Source organism: Cnephaeus nilssonii, assembly GCF_951640355.1.
Source record: "Cnephaeus nilssonii genome assembly, chromosome: 9".
In the NCBI taxonomy this organism is placed as follows: Eukaryota; Metazoa; Chordata; class Mammalia; order Chiroptera; family Vespertilionidae; genus Cnephaeus; species Cnephaeus nilssonii.
In genome coordinates this window covers 17179829-17202579 of record NC_137080.1, presented here as the reverse complement: position 1 = coordinate 17202579, position 22751 = coordinate 17179829, and the positions used below count along the sequence as shown (strand labels likewise).

Here is a 22751-nt window from a genome sequence, read left to right as displayed (position 1 = left end):
ACTGTGGAGGCCACTGCTATATACCCTGTATACTAGGTGTATCATACTTATTGCATAGTAGGAGTTAATACTTATGAAATAAGTTGATGAGTGAAATATTTTATGCCTACTATGCATTATGGGACAAACTAGAGTTAATACACTGGGTGCCCCCTGCATATGATCTCAAGGAGACACCTGAAACATGATTCACATGCCAGAGTAGAATTTATTAACCTCTTTGTTGGTCCTTTCCATGACTTCTATGACAGTTCAACTCAAAGCAGAGAGCCCTCCTGCTATGACCAGAATTAAAGACAAGAGCAGGGTCATTGCTCATCACTAAATGCCGAATTAAATCAGTACCAGATATGAGATCTCATTACTTCCAGTTTAATACAAAATTTGAGAACAGCCCTGTGAATCTTGGAGGATGTTCCAGTACTCTGACAGCCTTATTGCAGCGTTAGTCTGGACTCTGGCTCCTTCTCTGCCTCTGCTCCAAGCTGAAATCAACTGCCAGTCTCTGTTCCAGATTGGAGCTGTGCCATAAGCATTTCCCCTGGCAAATGAGTCACTTCACCCATGGCTTTAGGGTTTGGTGGCACAACCCACGAACTCAATCTGGAGGGTGGGTCATCTGGAACTGGTAATGAAACTAGGTTCAGTGCATCAGTGCCAAGCTTTGAGAGAAATATTTCAATACATCCATCCAAACTTCAATTTATAGGGACTTTATAAAAAGGAACCGAGAAAAATAAAAATTGGTACAATAAAATGAAACACATTTTTAGAAAATGCCTACCTTTATAACTGTCAAAGATTATAGTTTCCATGAAATTATACTTTATTTTTTTCTTCCTCCAGAATAATCACACTTACCCGGACTCCCAGCCAGGTAATTACATGAGTATGTCCACTCATTTAATGACAGCGTGTTTTTACCAGTTATGAGTAAATAATGTATTTGTACAACTGGTAATGATTTGCAACAAATTTGACTTATCAAGCAATACAGAGTTTAGCACTGATAAATATTAAAATGTTGGATGAAATTCAGACCACATTGGTTGGAATATACCAGTGTAGGTTTCAGGGTAAGCAGAGCAGCATAATAAAAATCAAGCGCATTAACTTCACCTAAAAGGCCAGCCTGACAGCACTGGAGACCGGTATCTTTCCTTTATTCCCAAGGCACATGTAATGTAGGCCTCAGGCTCCAGTAGTAGCAAAATCTCCTCCAAAGTACTTCCAGTGAACTTTCCCATTTTCCAGGGAAGAACACCTTATAAGGAGAAAAAGGCAAAGTCTCCACCTCACAATTTAAGATTTAATTTAAAATTTTTTCAACAGCAACCCAAAAAAATGTTGCCTAGGATTAAGGGAACCTGGACTGTGGATTTCACGCATTGGGAATTGCTTGGAGACAGTGTTTCTTACCTGTATAATCACTGTTCCATCCAGAGAAGACTTGGTGCAAAGCTGGTGCTTTGCCTATACCCGGTGCATGAAATTCATGCACTAGGTTGGGGCAGGGGTTTCCCTCAGCCCAGCCTGCCCCCTCTCAGTCCGGGAGCCCTCAGGGGATGTCCTCTGGCCTCCCTCTGTGGGACGTGACCAGGCTGATCAGGGCAAGGTGCCACCCCATCACCCCACTGCTGCTGCCACTGCCGGCCACTGCAGCCGCCAAGGTGTTTTCAACATGGACTCCAGTCCCTTCACCACAAAAAAATGACAACTTTCTTTAGGCATTTTCAAGATGTGTCTTTCACAGGATATGACACTTTTTTTTTTATCCTCATCTGAGGATGTTTCTATTGATTTTTAGAGAGCGTGTAAGAGAGAGGGAAAGACAGAGAGAAACATCAATGTGAGAGGGACACTTCGATTGGTTGCCTCCTGCATGAGCCCTGACCTTGGCCCGGCCAGGGAGGAGCCTACAACCTAGGTACATGCCCTTGATCAAAATCGAACCCGGACCCTGCAGTTGGCAAGCTGAGGCTCTATCCACTGAGCCAAACCGGCTAGGGCAGAATATGACATTTCATAGCCCCTCCAGCAGCAGACCTTCGATTTTTCCTCTAGGAGTGAGGTGGAAAAACCCGAGATCACCTTCTTGGATTCTTATTACCCAAGTTACAAGAACATTGCGAGTGGCGGTATACAGGGAGCTCAGCCAATGAGCAGTCAGAAAAGGTGTTTCCTCTGCAGCTGACAAGCAGAGGCCCCCATGTGTGTCCGCTGGGGTGGGGGCATGCTCCGAGCCGCACCGGTCGTGACTGTCAAGGCTTGGAGCCAGTCGTGACTAAAGGCATCCCGGACAAATTTGCATATTACCTCTTTATATATATAGTGTTTTTTCTTCTACATTTGATATAGGGTCAAATTCTTAAAAGTTTCTATACACAATGTATTTCTATTTAAAACACTAGTAGCTAACATCTCCTGCTTCTTCCTCAGACTTATTTATACATAACCTTCTTCCATAAAGAATATGAGATGAGCCCAGCCCTCGTGGCTCAGTGGTTGAGCATCCACCTATGAACCAGGAGGTCACACCCCCTGTAGGGGGCATGCAGGAGGCAGCCGATCAATAATTCTCATTGATGTTTCTCTCTCTACCTTTCCCTTCCTCTCTAAAATCAATAAAAATTTAATTTTTAAAAGAGAATATGAGATGAATTTTCTTTTCCTCCAAGGAGTATTGTTATGAGAATCAGGAATATTTTCAAATTGCCACATAAATATGTCTGACATTCCACAACCTGTTGTATGCACACAGCTCTGATCCTCTTCTTCAGGACTTCAAGTTCATACTTTGAACATAAGATTAATTACTATTCTCTGTTTTATGCACCCAATGTGAACCAGGTAATATATCACAAGAATGGATCCTGAAGCACTATGATAAAATATCTCACCATCATTATTTTATTCAGGAAGAGAGTGTTTAAGGCCAGTACATTATTTTTATTTTGTCTCCATCCGTAGTGGTTGCAATTAACTTAATGTTAAAAAGAAACTCAAGGGACATTTTAACTTTAATGACCCTTGTGTGTGGGGTTATGGCTAAGTGCAAGACTTCTGAAGTTGGTGTAACATGGTTTCATGGCACTATAATAATTACCTGGGAATTGCATCCATGCTGGAAAAACGCCACAAATGATCAATCATCTTGTGCTCTTCGGCAGAAAAGAACTAAGTGAATATACACATAACTGTGCCTATACGTGGAGTCACTAAGAGTCAGCTGATAAGTGTATACATAGCAAGAAGTACAAAAGAATCATAAATTATCATCCACGCATACCCACTCCTACCTTCATTCCAGCAGGTTAACAATTACAAGTATTTTGGTGGAAAAGTTAAGCTTCCATTTTCTTAAAACCAAATATGAGATCATGCGTAGTGCTCAGGCCCTGAGGATCCTGGGTACCGCCAAGGCTGTAAATTGGGGTTTCAAAGAGGGGACAACATCCCCTGGTTACTTCATACCACTTCCCCTTCTGAAAGAATTCTTAAGCAGATGTTTACCTTGTCAGCATGTGTAACTAGGGCAACATGTTCTCAGTTTTAGAGGGTTATGTGCTCCTCCCCACTGTGGGTTCACAGAATTTCTTGAAGTTGTGCAAAGCAAGTTATGGTGAAGGTTCTCCAAGGTTCTGGTTGACTTATGTTTGGAATAAGTCTTTTGTTATTTGCTTTCTGACAGAGGGACTGGAAATTGTCTAGACTTTGGAACTGACTTTGTGATGTTTGGATAAGTACTCTTAAAGTGAGCGGTGTATAAGCATGTGGTTTACTTATGCAAAGCAAGTTAAAAGATGGATTAAAGTACCTTTCTTAAAAGTGTGTTTTTTTAGAACACTTCCTAGCTGTCCCACTGTTGTGGTACAACAGACTCACGCTGGCTAAAAAATAGGCACGGTACTTAACTACCACCTTCTGCAACTGATTTCAGCAATGCTGCAGTAGCTGTTACTAGGTCCTGCCCGCCCCATCACCACTGAAATTAAGTAGACGGTGATACTACTTGCGTGCTACACTTACCAAGGTTTAAAATGGAAGTTTTTGAATAGTAGCAACTCAAACCTCCATTCTGTAGCAACTACCTCTGGCTTTTTTTTCTTTGTAATAGGGGCTGGGGAATAAATAACCTGATGAACATTTAAAGTAGTGAATAGTTAATTGGGGATGAATGTTTTCAGAAAAGGACACATCTTCTTTCTAAAATTGCATTTCTCTGTAATCATCTACATGACTTTAGTGGAAAAACAGCAATTTATATGTGATACTCTGTGAATAGAGGTCTGGGTTGAAGGGTTCTCCTGCTCTCCCCAATTCACATACCCCTTTCTGCACACCACTAGGGTAAAGGCCCTGCATTGTATTATCCTAACTTGGTCCTCAAATCCTAGAATCTAAAAATAAAATAATTCATTTACTTGATGTATTGCTGGTGTTCCTTCACAAAAATAGAACATCACCCTTACCTACAAATATGTGCAAACAGAGTAAATAAATCCATGGTGGCATTGTCAAAATGAGAACCAAAGCACCAATCACTGCCCCACCCCATACACACAGGTGCACCAGGTTGTCCCAAGAAGGCACCTCTGTGCTCATCTCTCCTTGTATCAGGGGCACTTTGCTCACCACATGGAACTTTCCTGCTGCCAGTTCCTATGACCAGGGAAAAGTATTATGTGCTCCTCAGTTTGCCTTTAGGGAATAAAGTATTTTAACCATACAGCTAGAAGTATAATTTGTATGACAGAATTAGCCCCAGAAATTCTGAGTGCGAAATCACAAGAAATGCCCAGTTCTTGGAAGTCAGCTGCAGTATCTACTCTGGTTTTGCTCTCTTAGCTGTCCTTAGCACCTGCCCTGTCAACTTACTACTGTGAGTGGGAGATGTGGCTGGTTCCTGAGTTACTATTTTTAAACATTAATGATGGGAATGAAGAGAGGCCAACTGTTACTAACTAGTTGGAATCCCAAGTCAGGAATATGCTGACCTTGAAAGATGCCCATTTGTCCCAGGAGGAATGTGGGCTGCCTGGCACATCTGTCCACCTAGGTCCTAAGCATTTATCTAGGATGTGAAAGCCACTGAGGCATAACTTTTTCAGCTATGTATACAGGGATAGATGGCTATCAGCTTGTGTGGACCAGAAAATTTTATTTCCATTCACTCATTCCCAGCAAGACTCTGAAGTACAGCCAAATCAAAACTGGGTTAGTATCTCAGCCAGTTCCAGCTTCAGGACATGTATATTGTATTTATTGATAGCTTCCTTTTACGAGCCACTACAATTTGAAACTTTTCCAGTGCTAGCCAAAGCTACAAAGAGAGCTAGTTCCACAGTCCCCTCTGTAAGAAAGAAAGACCAGGTCAGACGATTATAAAATTTCCCATGCTGGATAAACTAGAAAAGACTGGCCCCTTCATATGCCTCTTCAAAAGAGTCAAGGTTTTAGTCTATCACTGAATGAGAATAAGATGATCTTTATAAGGCCTACATATAGCTCAAGTAATGAAGAGGGGAAGAGAAGAGGGGAAGATCAGAAAGGAATGAGATGGGGAGAAAAAAAAAAAACAACAGAAAAAAATGGGCAAGAAACAATAGAGAAGAAAGTAAAGCAGGAGAGAAAAGAAGGCTAGAGGCAAAAGAAGTGAAGAGCTGTGAGGACCAAGAACAGCTCACCAACTATTACACTGAATTAAGAAAAAGAGGCAATATGTGGAGAGCAAAGACAGGATAGAGGAGCGAGGGGCAGATAGCATCCAACTTCTCAGTAATTCCACTTCCACCTAATCCAGTTTGCCATTATCACTGCGGATTACTGCAATAGCTTCTTGGCATCTTCCTATCAGTGCTATTCTGTAGTTTTCCCTTCTATCCAGAATCAGAAATGATCCCTATAAAAGGTAAATCATAGCCACATTTCTTCCCAGCTTAGAATATGCCCCAACCTTCCCTTCACATTCAGAAAAACTCCAACGTCCTTATTATGGATCCAGAGGCCACCCTTATCTGGCCTCACCTTTTCTTCAGCATGCTACAGCAAGGCCAACTTTATTCCTGTTCCTTGAATACATTACGTTTATATCCTCTTTAGGGTGTGTGCGCTCAGTGTTGAACTCACTGCCAGCAGATCTTCTCAATGCTGACTCCTTGTATTTCAGGGTTATAGTTCAAGTCATGTTGAGTGTGTTTAACTCATAGATGACACTCAATGTCTGCTGTAGGAATGAATGAGGATTCTTCCAAATAAAATTTCAGCATCTTATTTCTAGCTCATAATGGTTCAATTCTAGAGTCACTGGCTTTGCTGTGGTTAAAGAATATGCTCCCTATTTAGAACAATCAGCCTTTCATAAGCATTTACTTCCTATGCATTTCACCAGTTCTTTCTATTGTAATTGAAACAAGTAATGCTTTTGGGGTCAAGTTTTAAAATGTTTTATTAGAACTCTTATTAACCTAATGACTTTGTTTTTCCACCTGTGTACTTTTGCATGCTGTTCTACCTATAGCAGATCCTAGAATACCCACCATACACCCCTTCCCTACCATCTCCTCTATGCTCAGCCTTATTAACTCAGGAGTAAAGCCTTAGCTATGTCTGGAAACTTCCTTAGTCACCCAAACTCAGAGAATCATCTTTCTTTGAACTCCCACAGCAATTAAAACCTGGACCACTACTCCAGGCAGTGTGGTAACTAACCTCCAAATATGACCTCCAAAAATGCCTCCACTAGCTATCTTCTGTTACTCACATCAAGAGCTAGAACTTATTCCCCGACTCCATCCCACCAGCACAGGCTGGTCTTGTGACTATCTTGATCAATAAAATGGGTGAAAATGGGTAGTACTTCTGATCCCAGGACTTAAGAGTATTAAAAATTCCACTTCCTGACTCTTGGAGCCCTAATCCATGATATAAGGCTACCCCACTGGAGAAAAAAGGCCACATTAAGATGTTCTAGAGGATGAGACATAATAGGGAGAATTCACTTGGAGGAAACCAAAACCCTCACACATGTGCATGAAGAAGTCAGCTTGGACCTCCCAGCCCAACTATCACTGACTGCAGTGGTATGAGACTTCAAGTAAAGCCAACAGAACTACCCAGATGAGCCTTGCCCAGCCAATCCACAGAATCATGAGAAATAAAGAAAGTACTTTTGTCTTAAGCCGTTAAGTTTTAGGATGATTTGCTATGCAGCAATAACCAAAATAGGCAGTCATGCCAGCTGTCCTCTCATGAATTATTTTCTGTTATCTGCTCAAACTATAAGCTTCTTAAGGGCAAGTAATATGTTTTAATGATTTTTATGTCCCTCACTCTTTAGCACAGTGCCAGCATAGCTAGTGCCCTAAAAACAGGAGGTACTGAAATAATATTATCTTGTCCACAGACTAAGAACTTTAGTGGCCCATCTAATTTCTTTTGGTTGTTGAAAGTTTTAAAATAAAGCTAATCTTGTTATAAAATTATTTTTCTTACATATAAAGAGTCTTTGAGGACTATATTAACAAGATTTCAGAATTCAAAAAATTATTTTGATATAATTTATACCTTGTACATTTTTCATATGTGAAATATTATTACACAGTTATCCAACTGTAATAATATAAAAAGAAAACACAATTATTTTGAGGATTTCCTTAGAAACCAAGAAAAATGACTCCACTGTATCTAGAAATAAAGCAACATTTAAAATTCCAAGTGACTAAGAGTAATATTTCATTTTATTACTCATGGGCACAGAATCTATATTACTGGTAGTATCCCAAAGCACTTAAGACTTATGTGAGTAACAATGAAATGATTGCATTTCCAGAAAGGACACTTAGCAAGTTTATTGCTGGTTCTTTCTGCACTTCTTCAGTGATTCAATCTTTTGGCTAGACCTTTTAACTTCTACATCACTAGAGGCTTGTCCAAAATATATTTCAAATAACCGCATACCTTCAGAACCTCATTCTTAAAACCTTCAGGAATATTTTGCCAATTTGATTATCTCACTGGCAAATATCTTTAGCTGTACAATTTTGCCCTTACATCACATATTATTTGGGGGAACAAAGTGTAATTACGTATATCTGATAATCTATCTGGCTATATTTGTTTTCTATTATAGAATTGTTATAAGCATATTGATCATTTAATTTGAAAGCTTACCTTCATCTGAGATTACAAGCAATATAACAAAATAATACATATTTGAAAATATAATTGGGCCCTGAATGAGTGACTGAGTTGGTTGGAACGTCATCCTGGTACACCAAAAGATTGTGGGTTCAATTCCCAGTCAGAACGTGTACAGGAGGCAACCAATAGATATTTCTCTCTCACATTGATGTCTCTCTCTCTTAAAAACAAAAACAAACTATAAACATGGAATATAAATTAAAATTTAAAGATGTTTGAAATCACATATTTATGTACTATTTTTCATATTTATAAGTTGGTCCTCAGACTACATGTATTTTCTACCATTTCTCGCTGGTGTATTCTGGGTTTCTCTGGCCACCGTCTGAGAAAGTACTCAGATCAAAAACAGTAACAAATCTCCTGATTCAGTATTCAAACAACAGAAAGAATTCCAGCCCAATAGGTTAAGGTTTTTAATTTTATGATTTAATACATTTTTGGTAGAATTAATGGGTTCTATAAAACAGTTTTCTGCCAGAAACGCCACCTAATATATGCTTCTCCTTCCTTTAATGACAGAATCTTGATTGTGCTCAGAGAGACAAAGTGCCAAAAACAACAAAATACTTAGGAATGAATTTAACCAAGGAGGGAAAAGATCTGAACACTGAAAATGGTAAAATGTTGATAAAAAAGACTGAAGATACAAATAAGTGAAAAGACATCCTGTGCTCTTAGATGGAAAGAATATTAATATTGTCAAAATGTCCATACCAAACAAAGTGATCTACAGATTCAATGTAATCCCTATCAAAATCCCAATGGCATTTTTCACAGAAATAGAAGAAACTATGCTAAAATTTGCAGGGAATCACAAAAGATCCCAAATAGCCAAAGCAATCCTAACAAAGAATAAAGCTGGAAGCACCAAACTTTCTGATTTCAAGCTATATTACAAATCTATAGTAATCAAAACAGCATGATATAAGCATAAAAAACCAGGCACACAGACTACTGTAAGAGAGTACAAGAGCCCAGATATCAACCACACATATTTAAGCAAATTCTGTAGTAAATACTAGTTAGATGGTAAACTTGAACGCAGGGACATTGCCTCTCTTTCACTCTACATGAATGATCAGCACATAGAAAGTGCTAAATAAATGAACATGCCCAACATGATTATTTGAATGTATGTATACATTTACAAAATCAGAAACTATTCACAAGATAACACTCATAAAGGTACTATTAGATCTAAAACACCTATGCAGGTATGATTAATACTTAACCCAGTTAAAATCTAAATTGACCAAAAATGTACACATATCACTGAAAATAAATGAGTTTCATTAGATTTAGGTATGTTCTTTTCCTCTGGGCAACCTTAACAGTTCAATTACAATACAAATCTAAGAATAGTTATTTTCGCAACACAGGGTGCACTAAGCACAAAATTACTGGGTTAGAGCAATGTAATCAAGGTACTGATTAAGTTGCTGCCCCATCCCATTTCCTAAGCACTCTAAACTGGGATTTGCAGCTAAGTACCTTACATTTATAAGTACAGTATATTTAAATACTAATGACAATTTAAAAAATAGAAGCTTCAATGTTTAACTTTCAACTTCAAGTACAAAACATCAATCAATTTTCTAAAATAATTAAAAATTGTGTAGTCTTTTTTTTAAATATATTTTATTGATTTTTTTTTTACAGAGAGGAAGGGAGAGGGATAGAGAGTTAGAAACATCGGTGAGAGAGAAACATCGATCAGCTGCCTCCTGCACACTCCCCATGGGGATGTGCCCGCAACCAAGTTACATGCCCTTGACCGGAATCGAACCTGGGACCTTTCAGTCCGCAGGCCGACGCTCTATCCACTGAGCCAAACTGGTTTCGGCAAAAAAAAATTGTGTAGTCTTACACATTGCCATTATTTCACTAACCAAACTGTTTATGCAAGGAAACTAATGAAATATATGTATTATTTTGATTTTATGGGCTTTATAATAAAAAAATTAAGGTAACATAAAAAACTAGAGTAAAATTTTACAAAACAAATTTTTAAGGATCTAAAGTGAACTTATAACACAACTCAAATGTAACTGTATACCATACCTATAGTAGATTGTATTTTTCCATGCACACTAAATATAAAAAAATAACACAATTGCAACTTTATTTTCAAACTTGAATTATTTTTAGTATTTATGTTTTATAACTACAAAGTCTTAAAATTTAATGTCAGTAGGGATCAAAATGTTTTTTCCTCCTCATTCAAATCTTGGCAGCCCTAACTCTCAAAGCTCAGAGATAAAATTTGATTTAAAAGCCCACTAAGAACAAATTGCTTAATCAGAAATCTGGACTTCACAATTAAGAAATTTCATCACCCACAAAATATGGGGGGAAACTCATACAGCCAAAAACATAAAAATGCTCATTTTTATTTAATGCTTTGTGGATCAGAGCTAAGGAAAACAAAAATAGACATTTTTCTTACTTTACTAGTTACTGAAATCCCTAAACAGTAGCTTTAGAATAGCCTATTTTTATTATAAACACATATATTTTTACACACAGGTAACATTATTTTTCTTTACTCTGTGATATCCTAGTTGTAGTTTTATTCCAACTCAAGCAAATTTCTAAAAATGTATAATCAGGTCACACAAAAACTGGTGAAAGTCACCATCTCACCATTTCAAAAAAGTTCGGGAACCTCACGCAGAATAAAAAGGAAAACAGAGGGAAGGCAGGAGTGGGTGGTTGGGTGGGAAGAGATCAACCAACAAACTTGTATGTATATATGCCTAACCCATGATCACAGACAACAGGGTGGTGAAGACCTGGTGTGGGGATGGGCTAGAAGGGGTCAATGGGACAAAAGGAGGACATATGTAATACTTCCAATAAAAAAGTTTTTTTAAAAAAAAGAAAACAAATGAACAAAACAAAACAAAGCCTAAGGGAATTAAACATAATAAGATTGCTGAAAACCAAAAAGGTTTTACTAACAGGAGAAAGCCTTAACTAATAGTGTGTGTGTGTGTGTGTGTGTGTGTGTGTGTGTGTGTGTGTGTGTGTGTCGGGGGGGGGAGGGGGTTTGACATATTGCTTTAAGACTTACAAACATCTCAAAAATATGATGGAAACCTGAAGATGTGGAATAACATTTTTAAAGTGCTATAAAAAAAATCACTCATAATAAAGACTCAAGAAGATCTCAAACTGAATGGTAATAAATGAATGCCAATACCAAGATGGCACAATGTTAGAATCATGAGACAAGGATTTCAAAACAGCCATCATAAAAATGCATGGAGTCATTACAAACACATTTGAAAATAAATAAATAAATAAATAGATAGATAGATAGATAGATAGATAAATTGAAAGTCTCAAAAAAGACACAGAAGATATAAAGAAGACATTCAAAAGAACTCTGTAAACTGAAAAATACAGTAACTGAAAATTAAATAAAACCACTCAATTGGTCACAGCAGAAGGGGGAAGACAAGTGGAAATAATCTGTTAACTACAAAATGAAACACAGAAATCAGGCAATCTAAACAAGAAAGAACAATAGACTAAAAATAAAACAAGCAAAATTTGTAGAACTATAAAATAATATCTTATATCTGTGTCATCAGAGACCCAGAAGGAAAGAAAAAAGAAGATAGGGTTAAAAAGTTTTCAAATGTTAAAAATAAAAAGGAAAATAAACCTCTCAAGCCCAAATTTTATATCCAGCAAAAATATGCTTCAAGAATTAAGGAAATATCAAGACATTCTCAAATGAAGGCCTCTAAGAAAATTTGTCACCAGCAGACCTACACTAAAACAATGACAAAAGGAAGTTCTCTAAACAGAAAGGAAATGAAAAAAGTAAAAACTACAAATCAAAGATATAAAGGTATGACTAAAAATTGCAATACAGTTAAGATGCCAATTCTCCCCAACTTGATATGCAGATTTAATGCAATCAATGAAAATTCCAGCAAGATCCTTTAGTAGATACGAACATTATTCTAAAATTTCTATGGAAAGGCAAAGAAACTAGAAAAGTCAAAACAATTCTGAGATAGAATCAAGTAAGAGGAATCATTCTACTAATTTCAAGACTGATTATATTGCCCCGTTAATAAAGTCCATATGTTATTGGTGGAGGACTGAAAAACAAAACAGTGGAATACAGAACCCAAGAATAGCCCATATAAATATGACCAATGAATTTGTGACAAAAGTGAAAAACAAATTCAATGAAAAAAAGACAGTCCTTTCAAAACTTGGTGCTTTGCCCTAACTGGTTTGGCTCATTGGATAGAGCGTCGGCCTGCGGACTGAAAGGTCCCAGGTTCGATTCCAGTCAAGGGCATGTACCTTGGTTGAGAGCACATCCCCAATAGGAGGTGTGCAGGAGGCAGCCAATCTGGAAAATAGTTTGGCTATTTCTTTTTTAAAAACTAAACATATACTTACCATTTGACCCATAATCACACTCCTGGGCATTTACCCCAGAGAAATGAAAATTTGTATCTGTATAAAAACTCATAAATGATTGTTTATAGCAGCTTTATTTGTAATAGTAAAAAACTGGAAATAACCAAATGGCCCTCAGTGGGTGAACAGTTGTACAAAAACTGTGGTACATAAATACCATAGAGTACAACTCAGTAAGTAATGCAGGTCACAAAGGCATTAAAGGGTTAAAATTATTTAAATGGACCTACATTTAATTGCACATTGTACTTTTTCAAAGATTAAATTGATTCCATAGTTAATTGTATGTAAAGGTAAATACTTATAAGTTTAATTTCAAGAGATACATCTCTTCAGGCTACTTCATATAGTAATATTTCATTTTTAATATACAAAACATTTGCAATACCAACCAAGCCATTATGCTCAATTAACATTTGACAAAGGAGGCAAGGGCATACAATGGAGTCAAGACAGTCTATTCAATAAATGGTGTTGGAAAAATTGGACAGATACATGCAAAAAAAAATGAAACTAGACCAGCAATTTACACCATACACAAAAATAAACTAAAAATGGATAAAAGACTTAAACGTAAGATGGGAAACCATAAAAATCTTAGAAGAATCCATAGGCAGCAAAATATCAGACATATCTTGTAGCAATATCTTTACTGACACATCTCCTAGGACAATGGAAACTAAGAAGAAAATAAACAAATGGGACTACATCACAATAAAAAGCTTCTGCAACCACAAAAGAAACCATCAACAAGAAAGAGAGCCCACTGCATGGGAGAACATATTTGCCAATGTTACATCCAATAAGGGTTTAACCTCCAAAATTTATAGGGAACTCATACAACTTAACAAAAGAAAGATAAACAAGCCAATCAAAAATGGGCAAAGGACCTAAATAGACACTTTCCGAAAAGAGACATACAGAAGGCCAAGAGACATATGAAAAAATGGTCAGTCACTAATCATCCGAGAGATGCAAATCAAAACAATGAAGTACCACCTCACACCTGCCAGAATGGCTATCATCAACAAATCAACAAATGACAAGTGTTGGCAAGAATGTGGAGAAAAAAACGAACCCTCATGCACTGCTGGTGGGAATGCATACTGGTGCAACCACTGTGGAAAACAGTATAGTTTCCTCAAAAAATTAAAAATGGGCACTGGCTGGTTTGGCTCAGTGGATAGAGCGTCAGCCTGCGGAATGAAGGATCCCGGGTTTGATTCCGGTCAAGGGCACATGCCAGGGTTGTGGGCTCGATCCCCAGTAGGGGGCATGCAGGAGGTAGCCGATCAATGTTTCTCTCTCATCATTGATGTTTCCATCTTTCTCTCCCTCTCCCTTCCTCTCTGAATCAATAAAAATTTTTTAAAAAAATTAAAAATGGAACTCCCATTTAACCCAGTAATCCCACTTCTAGGAATATATCCTAAGAAATCAGAAACACCAAGCAGAAAGGATATATGCACCCCTATGTTCACAGCAGCACAATTTACCATAGCTAAGATTTGTAAACAGCCTAAGTGCCCATCAGCAGATGAATGGATTAAAAAACTGTGGTACATTTACACAATGGAATACTATGCTGCTGTAAAAAAGAAAGAACTCTTACCACTTGCAACAGCATGGATGGACCTGGAGAGCATTATGCTAAGCAAAATAAGCCAGTCGGACAAAGATAAATATCACATGATCTTACTCATTTTGTGGAATATAATGAACAACATAAAGTGATGAACAAAAATAGATCCAGAGTCATAGAAGCATCAAACAGACCATCAAACTTCAGAGGGAAGGCAGGGAAGGGTAGAGGGGGGCGGTAAGAGATCAACCAAACCAAAGGACTTGTATGCATGCATAGGAACATGACCACTGGACACAGACAGTAGGGGGTGAGGGCATGTGCTGCGGGTGGGAGTGGCTGGGGAGAGGTCATTGGGGGCAAAAGGAGCCATATATAATACTTTCAATAATAAAGAATTTAAAAAAAAAGAGTTAAAATTATTTAAATGGACCTAGATTTAATTGCACATTGTACTTTTTCAAAGGTTAAATTAATTCCATAGTTAATTGTATGTAAAGGTAAATACTTATAAGCTTAATTTCAAGAAATACATCTGTTCAGGCTACTTCACATAGTAAGATTTCATTTTTAATATGCAAAACATTTGCAATACCAACCAAACAAAAGTAAAATGAACTTGAGTCCATTTAAAGTGAATGAAACATAATTCCTAAAAAATAAAGTTAGATATTGAATGTTTCAATGCTAGTAAAAGAATACACAAATGCACACATCCCCCAAGCAGCCAATATTTTAATACACAATATTAACTAGTATGTAAAAAGTGCTTTCACGATCTGTTATCAACTAAAATAAAAAAAATTCATCATATAAATTTCAAAAATGTGTTCTTTGACTTCTAACCTCTGCTCTTCTTTAGCATTACCTGTGAAGGAGAAAAAAATATGAAGATTCATATTATACCTATGGCAAATAAAACATAATCCTCAACAAAAAATTAAATATTCCTATGTTTATAATATGTAAGACTCTGAATGAATAAAACCCAATACAGAAGATGATTAGGGAATCCTTTTGCCTTATAAATGGTCTGAGACTTCTACTTCTCTCAAATAATGTAAAACGTGCCTAGATTCTCAAAATCTGGTTTTATAGTCACTTCTAGATGTTAATTTCTTCAATTGTAAGCCAAAAGTGTCCATATTAATGGTTCCTAACATTTGTAGACAATTTAGTAATCCTGGGAGTTACAGAATGTTCTAAACTTCTAAAATCCTATTTATAAATTGGGCATTTAACAACTATAAAGCAATACAAACACATTGCAACACCATATTTCTTACATTTGTTCTGGAATTATATCAATTTAAAGACCAAGACTAGTCATCTAATGCTGAAAAGCTTGTTAGGTAGACAATTTTCAAAACATAATAGTCCATGACAGAAATAAAACAACAGATCTTTAATCTTAAAACATGGGAAGCATTAGACCAGAATATATCCAAAAAAATTTTAAAGAACTTACCTACTTTTAGGTTAAGCATACCTATCATTTGTTAATAAAAACAAACCCTAAATTTAAAATACATACATACATTCTTCAAGCTCTTAAACCCTGATTTACCTACAGAAAAACTGACTTTAATAGTCTAGAATCTTGTTAGAATGTTTATAATTTTAAGAAAATTTGAAACCCCTGAAAAAAATGCCAAGGCATGAACATTTCTAGGCTTGCACATATGCCACCAAGTAGATCTATATCCTAAATTAGTACTTCTCTGTTTTATGTTAGTATGGATACTACAAAAGTACTATGTACTCAAATGAATTTACAAAATGCTGAGTATATTATGTATTCAAATTTACAAAATGCTAAGTTAAACAGAGTTCAACAAGTTTCTTTACTGCTATTTCCCATAACCTTTTATAACTTTACATAACTATCTATACTAATAAAAGGGTAATATGCTAATTAGACCGGGAGACCTTCTGGACAAAGTCATGGTGGTAGGGCCGAGGCAGAGGCGGTTAGGAGCGATCAGGTCAGGAGGGGAGGGGAGTTGGGGGTGACCAGGCCAGCAGGGGAGTGGGGGCAGTTGGAAGCAAGCAGGCCAGCAGCGGGGGAGAAGTTGGGGGTGAGCAGGCTGGTGGTGGGGGGGAGGGGGCAGTTGGGGGTGATCAGGCCGGCAAGTGGGGGCAGTTGGGGGCAAGAAGGCTGGTGGGGGGGCAGTTGGGGGCGAGCAGGCTGGCAGGCAAAGTGGTTAGGGGCGATCAGGCAGGAAGGCAGGTGAGTGGTTAGGAGCCAGCGGTCCCGGATTGCGAGGGATCGGGCCTAAACCGGCCGTCGGACATCCCCCAAGGGGGTCCCAGACTGGAGAGGGTGCAGGCTGGGCTGAGGGGACACCTCCCCCAACCCCATGCACGAATTTCGTGCACCAGGCCACTAGTAGTTATATAAAGATGTTAACATTGTGTAAAGATGAACAAAAAGTACATGGAACTCTCTATACTACTTATGCACTTTCTGTGAGTCAGTCTATAATTATTTCAAAACAAAAGTATACAAAGACATACAGTGTCAAAAGTAAGTCTCTCTCCCTCATCGTTCCCAGTCAATCATGGTTGCCAATTTCTTGCATATTCTTATAGTAACAGACTCTATATACATAATAACATTGTGACTATTCAAGGAGGTATAGTATGTTAAGTTATCTAAATGTATCTTGACACCAGAAGCCTTTCATGGTGGGGCATCTATTAACATCAAGTGGAAATGACCTCAGGAATATATTTGGAAAAAACTGCCCTAGGCCTCATACTCTCACATTATATAGAACTACCAGTAAGAAGCAATCTCCTCTGTTTTTATAAGTAATTTGAGTCATAAGTCACGCAAAATACAGTTAGGAAAACAAATAGGCAATTAGAAAAGTAAAATGATCAAGAAAGGTTTGATAAATTTCAAGGTGATAACTTTCTCAACTATCTATAGCCCACTACAAATCCTACAGATTACAGCCAAATATTAATTTTCCCCTAAACAGTAATTAACCAGTGGCCATGAATCTTTGCATCAGCGACCCATAATATACATAGAAAGAAAATCTGACTCATTAATTAAATCCATTAACATGAAAAGCTAAGTGTCAACTGAGTAGACAAAGCTGAATAAAAAAATCTAAATCAGGCAGAGGTGATGAACCAAGTGGTATTTTTAAAGTCAATTCTTGTTCAAGAAAAAAAACTCATGCCTGGCCAATGTGGCTCAGTGGTTGAGTGTGGACTTACGAACCAGAAGGTTATGGTTCCATTCCTGGTCAGGACTCATGCCCGGGCTGCGGGCTTGACCCCCAGTGTGGGGTGTGCAGGAGACAGCCGATCAATGATTCTCTCTTATCATTGATGTTTCTATCTCTCTCCCTCTTCCTTCCTAAAATCAGTAAAAATATATTTTTTTAAAAAATCACGCCTTACCTTTGCTGCAGCCAGTACATGCTGGTCTTTAATGATTCCACACTTATTCTTACAAGCATCTGTCCTGGACTCTTCTGCCAGTCGACGAATAAACAGTAAACAGTTCAGATGCACCTTTAAAAGAGAAAATTCAAAAGTATTTTTAAAATATTGATGTTCTGAAAGAAGGACTTTTAAAAATAAAAGATAACAAAATTTAATGTACTTATTTAGTATTATGATTAAATCAATTATTTTTTTATTTAAAGTAACAGAATCTATTTCAATATAGGTCCATCTTAGATTCCATACAAATGAGACTTAGTTATTGAAATAAGGCCATGTAAGGCTAACCAGAGGCTACAGACAATAACATTATTGTAAAGCATTCTTAGATCAAAATTTATGTAGAACTTTATTAAGTAACAAATATTCCTGCTTCTGATTCCAAATAAACTTATGTATTTAAAATTTTCCCAAAATTTAAAATCAAAACAACATATTTAAGGCTAATCATCTTTCAATCTATAATCCAAGGTCTAAAGATTTTTTCTAACCAGGTATTTGAAAGACCTATTCAAAAAAAGGGTAATAATTGAAATTCTGAAGATTTATTGAGTTGAAAAGTCTATGTACAAAGGTCATTACTTATTATCTAACAATATCAAAATAATCATATCTATTATTAATAATCTTTGTCACCTTTTAAGAAATTTAAAATAGATAATAAGTAGACAGAACAAAATTCAAAACTCCACAAAGGACTGTAGTTAAGTAAGTTGTTAGCATTGTGGAAAGCTGGATAAAAGATACATCAGTAGTCTCTACTATTTTGCCACTTCTTGTGAATCTAGATTGCAAAATAAAAATATAAAGCAAGAGTCTACAAAAGGGTAGACTGTCAAAAATAAGTCTATTTTCCATGCAGTCCCATATTAATTGTACACTCAGAATATTCAAAGTGTTACATTAGGAATAAAATAGTCCCAAACTTCCCAGGCCAATGGCAGAACCAAACCTATAAAGAAATCAAATAGATGATAGAGTAAAATAGGGTTAATCCTTTCTAGGAAGATTCAGAAAGGCTTCACTGAAGAAGGGGTATTTGAACTGGGTTTTGAAAGAATTGGAGTTTGCTGAGTGGAGTGAGGACATCTTCAGGCAGAAGAAATATCATATACAAAACACAACATAAAAGTAGATTAGTTTTGTGTTAAAGATAATGAGAGACACAAAAAGAGATATGTATAGTTCCTTCCCCTGAAGAAGCTGTATACCACAGTAGGAGACAACACTGATATATGAAATTCTTAGTGAACAGTGTCAAATTACCAATAGCTAAACTGTACGATGTACACCTTCTCTGCTATCAAAATTCAGAAAAAAATAGGTCAGAGCAGGCTGCCTTAATTGTAGAAAGGTTTATGGATGATGTGGGACATCTGCTGGGTAAGATTATGAAGTGTCAATGGCAAGCAGAAAACCCTAAGCAAAGAAACCAGGGTGATGCATGGCATACACAGAGAGTGAAGGAGAATAAGAAAAAGCCAAAGAAAAGCATCCGACCTAGGAATAGATAGTGGCCTAAAGAAATTCCTTTCCCCTTCTACTGAAAATGCTCGGAATTTCAGCTCACCTTCTCTCCTGGACCACCTGGATCCCACCTGTTGTCCATGAGTCACTTTGGGGCAGACAGGTGTGAATATAAGAGGAAGCTGATCACTTGAGAAATTTTTGCCAACCTATTTAACAGTCTCCTAGATATCCTTGAACAGGTACATTTTTTCCCCACCCACTTGGGACCCCAGTACCAATGAAAACTCCAGAAAAAAATGACCTAAAAATGGCTTGTAAATCAATTTCACTTTAACCCAAGGCACTTGTGCCGCCTTTACCATCACCACTGGTAACCGATCAATGATTCTCTCTCATCATTGATGTTGCCCAATAAAAAATGGGCAAAGGACCTAAATAGACACTTTCCGAAAAGAGACATACAGAAGGCCAAGAGACATATGAAAAACTGGTCAGTCACTAATCATCCGAGAGATGCAAATCAAAACGACAATGAAGTACCACCTCACACCTGCCAGAATGGCTATCACCAACAAATCAACAAAGGACAAGTGTTGGCGAGGATGTGAAGAAATAAACAAACCCTCATACACTGCACGCAGATTGGAGAGGGTGCAGGCCAGGCTGAGGGATCCTCCCCCCCCCCCACAACCCCGTGCACAAATTTTTTTAATAGGTCTTTCAAATAGCTGGTTAATAGGTCTTTTTAATAGGTCTTTCAAATACCTGGGGGAGAGAGGAAAGATGGTTACAAAACAGAACAATATGTACTGTCTTTTCTTATGGGATCTAAGACAGGAACAAAAAAAGGAGGGTAGGAGATATGAGATGGGCTACTTTTTCAAGCCAGAAACAAAAATGTTTGTTTTGGCTTCAGAGACCAAATAAAGGAAAAAATGAAGACAATTCTATAATGTCCTTGTTAGCCACAATTCTTGACCTTGGTCTCCTGAAAATTAGGGACCCACTTATAACGTCTCCTTTACTCCAAGAGCCCTTGTAACAAACCTCAGGCATCTCCCATGGTTTAAACCTAGGCAAACAGTGCTCATTCTGCCAGAGGGGTATGTGTTCCAGGCATTCCACATGAAAACTCTGAATTTACTTCACGGCGGCTTGGTTGTGGCTATTTACTAGCTAAGCATGATGCTGCAGGTATTATGAGTCAGAGAGTGGTTTGGCTTGGAAACTGAATTAACGGGCGTTCTTGTCTGTCCAGGAAAACGAATTCGCAGCTGAGAGCAAACTACTCACAAATTACATTCCTGAATCCGGGGTTCTCTAGCAAGCAAGCTAAAGCAGAGAAAACAAGGCGATATAGTTGGTTAACAAGGTAAAAAGGCGTGTCAGTAAGGCCTTTTACAATAGCTAAATAAAAAAATGGCCCGGCCTGAGAATTCCAAAATCTACTGATAAATGGCCTTATCTTTCTTCCTTGGGCGAGGACACTCCACTCAGTTCCATACTGGGCTCCTGGACAGCGATATTTAAAAGCGATACGCAGGAACTTAACGCTATTTAAGTTTTCTCCTTACGTTGATGTGGCTAATAGCCTTCTAGCTAAAGAAATAAAACTTTTTTTTATTTTTTTTTTTTTTAAAGGCACCGATATCTCCATTTCAGTGGACTCCAAGCGCCAGGAATAAGAACGCTCGGGCCGGGCCGGGGCAAACCCGTGTGGTCTCGGCGGGACACGCCCTCAACACAGGCCTGAGAGAACGAGACTGTCTGGGGGCGCGGAATGAAGGATGGGGGGGCGGCTTATTTCCCCGGCCTGCCCCTGCCCCACTGCAGGCCCCCAAAGGCAGAGGACTCACCAGTAAGTCGCAACTGGTCCCTAGATGAAGGTGAGCTTTCTGTCGCTTGAAGACGCGCCTCAGAAAGCCGCGGGGAGCCTTGCGCTTGATCCGCTTCCTCTGAGAGATGGTGGCGGCGACCGCCATGCTTCCCCGCCGGGCACCAGCCGCCTCGGCCTGCGAGGTCCTCCCGGCCCCGCACAGAAGCAACCGCCCGCGGGCAGAGCAAAAAAGCAAGCCCGCCGATCGGCGGCTTCCTCCAGCCGGAGACCTCGGCCCGAGCGTTTGAATCCGCCGCCAAAGGAGCGCGCCCGGCGCTCGGCAGTGACGTCATCCCGCGCTAGCCCCGCCCCCGGGGACGCCTGAAGTTGACGGAAAACACCCGTGGGCGCCGGGGTGCTGTCCTTAAAGGGCCCAGGCCTCCTGGCATGGCCCAATGTAGTACACCGATCCTGAGGAATGATTTCTCCTAGGTTTCATAGAGATGGCGGAAAACTGTGGAAAGTGGGGGTATGCCAGGGCAGCTACACCTCCTCTCCAAGCTCCCACTCTATACTGAGCCCAACAGCAATGGACTTAAAAAGTAGATGAGTTCCAAGACGTTTGTGATGTTGTATCAGGATTGCTAAAGAACCAATGTCTTCCTAGCGAGGCATGATTTTCGGATATTAACAGCTAACACTTTACACTTTTACAGAATTCCATTTGATTCTTTCCTGAAGTCTTTTCGTGCGTCTATCTTTTCTTTATAAATGCGGCTCCCTTTCATTTTAAGGCCCTTCCAGGTAACCTTGCAATAACTTCAAGGTGTAGTTTAAATACTACCTCTTTGAAAACTTTGCTACTTCTTCAAGCAATTAACTTTTCTATTAGCTAAGCTATTGCATAGGTAGTTCTCAAACTTCATGGTCCATCAAAGGAAGCAACCACCCCTGGGGATCCTCATTCAAGAAGTCTTCATGGGACTGGAGAATTTGCATTTCTAACCAGTACTCAGACCATGTTGGCATTGCTAGTCTCAGGACCTGTCTGAGATCATTGTGATTTTCATGGCACCACTAATCCTATGCCTATAGTAATTACTCTGATTTCAATAACCACACAGATGAGCTTTCTCTCTGGCCTTCCATCTCCAACACCTCTTCAGTGATCTTATCTTTCATCCCATTGAGAAGGCTAACCCCTATTTTGTAAAATTACTGTTTGGAATTCTCTGCTATTTTTTAGACGGTCTCTTATTCTAAAAATAATAATAATAATAATAATAATAATAATAATAATAACTTTGCTTTCTAGCCTGATTTAGCCTGCTTAAATAATAAGGAAGATAAACTTAGCTGTCTGACCTTGTAGGCCAGAGACTAACTACGTGAATACTCTCAATGCCATGCCAGGTGTATTTTTTAATTGGATAGAACTGTGTTGTTTTCAAGGCCACCAGCAAGATAACCACTAAGCACACATAGGACTGGCTCTTTAATAAAAAGGGAAGTTCTGCTTGTAGCTCTGCTTAGAATTTGAATTCATTTTTCTCTGGGCCCACCGGTGAATAAAGTTGTGACTCCAAGATCTCCGAGCATTGCTTGATTTATTCTGGTTTTCTGTAACACCATGAGCCACTTAGACCTGCAGTCATACGCTAAGCCTTGCCATTAACAAACACCATACCTTCCATATTCTCAATCCAATCATCTCACTCTTCAACCTCATCTCCAATCTTTTGAACTCTCTCCAGTACCCAAATTGCAATA

General features: G+C 38.4%; 1 protein-coding gene across 3 annotated transcripts; it reads right to left on the bottom strand.

Annotated features, from left to right (window-relative positions):
• Nucleotides 1-10165: 10165 nt before the first annotated feature.
• Nucleotides 10166-21324, bottom strand: CENPW (centromere protein W). Of its 3 annotated transcripts, XM_079780831.1 has the most exons (3): nt 21022-21324; nt 17651-17764; nt 10166-15101 (listed from the first exon to the last, which is right to left on the bottom strand). In XM_079780831.1, the coding sequence occupies exons 1-3, from the start codon at nt 21145-21147 to the stop codon at nt 15075-15077; spliced, it is 267 nt and encodes an 88-aa protein (XP_079636957.1). In that variant the 5' UTR covers nt 21148-21324; the 3' UTR covers nt 10166-15074. The 3 variants fall into 3 exon arrangements, with proteins under 3 accessions (XP_079636957.1, XP_079636958.1, XP_079636956.1); XM_079780832.1 differs by lacking the exon at nt 10166-15101 and having other exon boundaries at nt 16449-17724; XM_079780830.1 differs by lacking the exon at nt 10166-15101 and having other exon boundaries at nt 16455-17764.
• Nucleotides 21325-22751: the final 1427 nt, after the last annotated feature.

Bases quoted from the DNA above. Each gene is read 5' to 3' on its own strand.
- CENPW (XM_079780830.1), bottom strand. From the start codon at position 21,147: ATGGCGGTCGCCGCCACCATCTCTCAGAGGAAGCGGATCAAGCGCAAG. The intron at 17,765-21,021 runs GTGAGTCCTCTG...TCTCTTTTAAAG, and splicing joins GGACCAGTTGCGACTTACTG to GTGCATCTGAACTGTTTACT.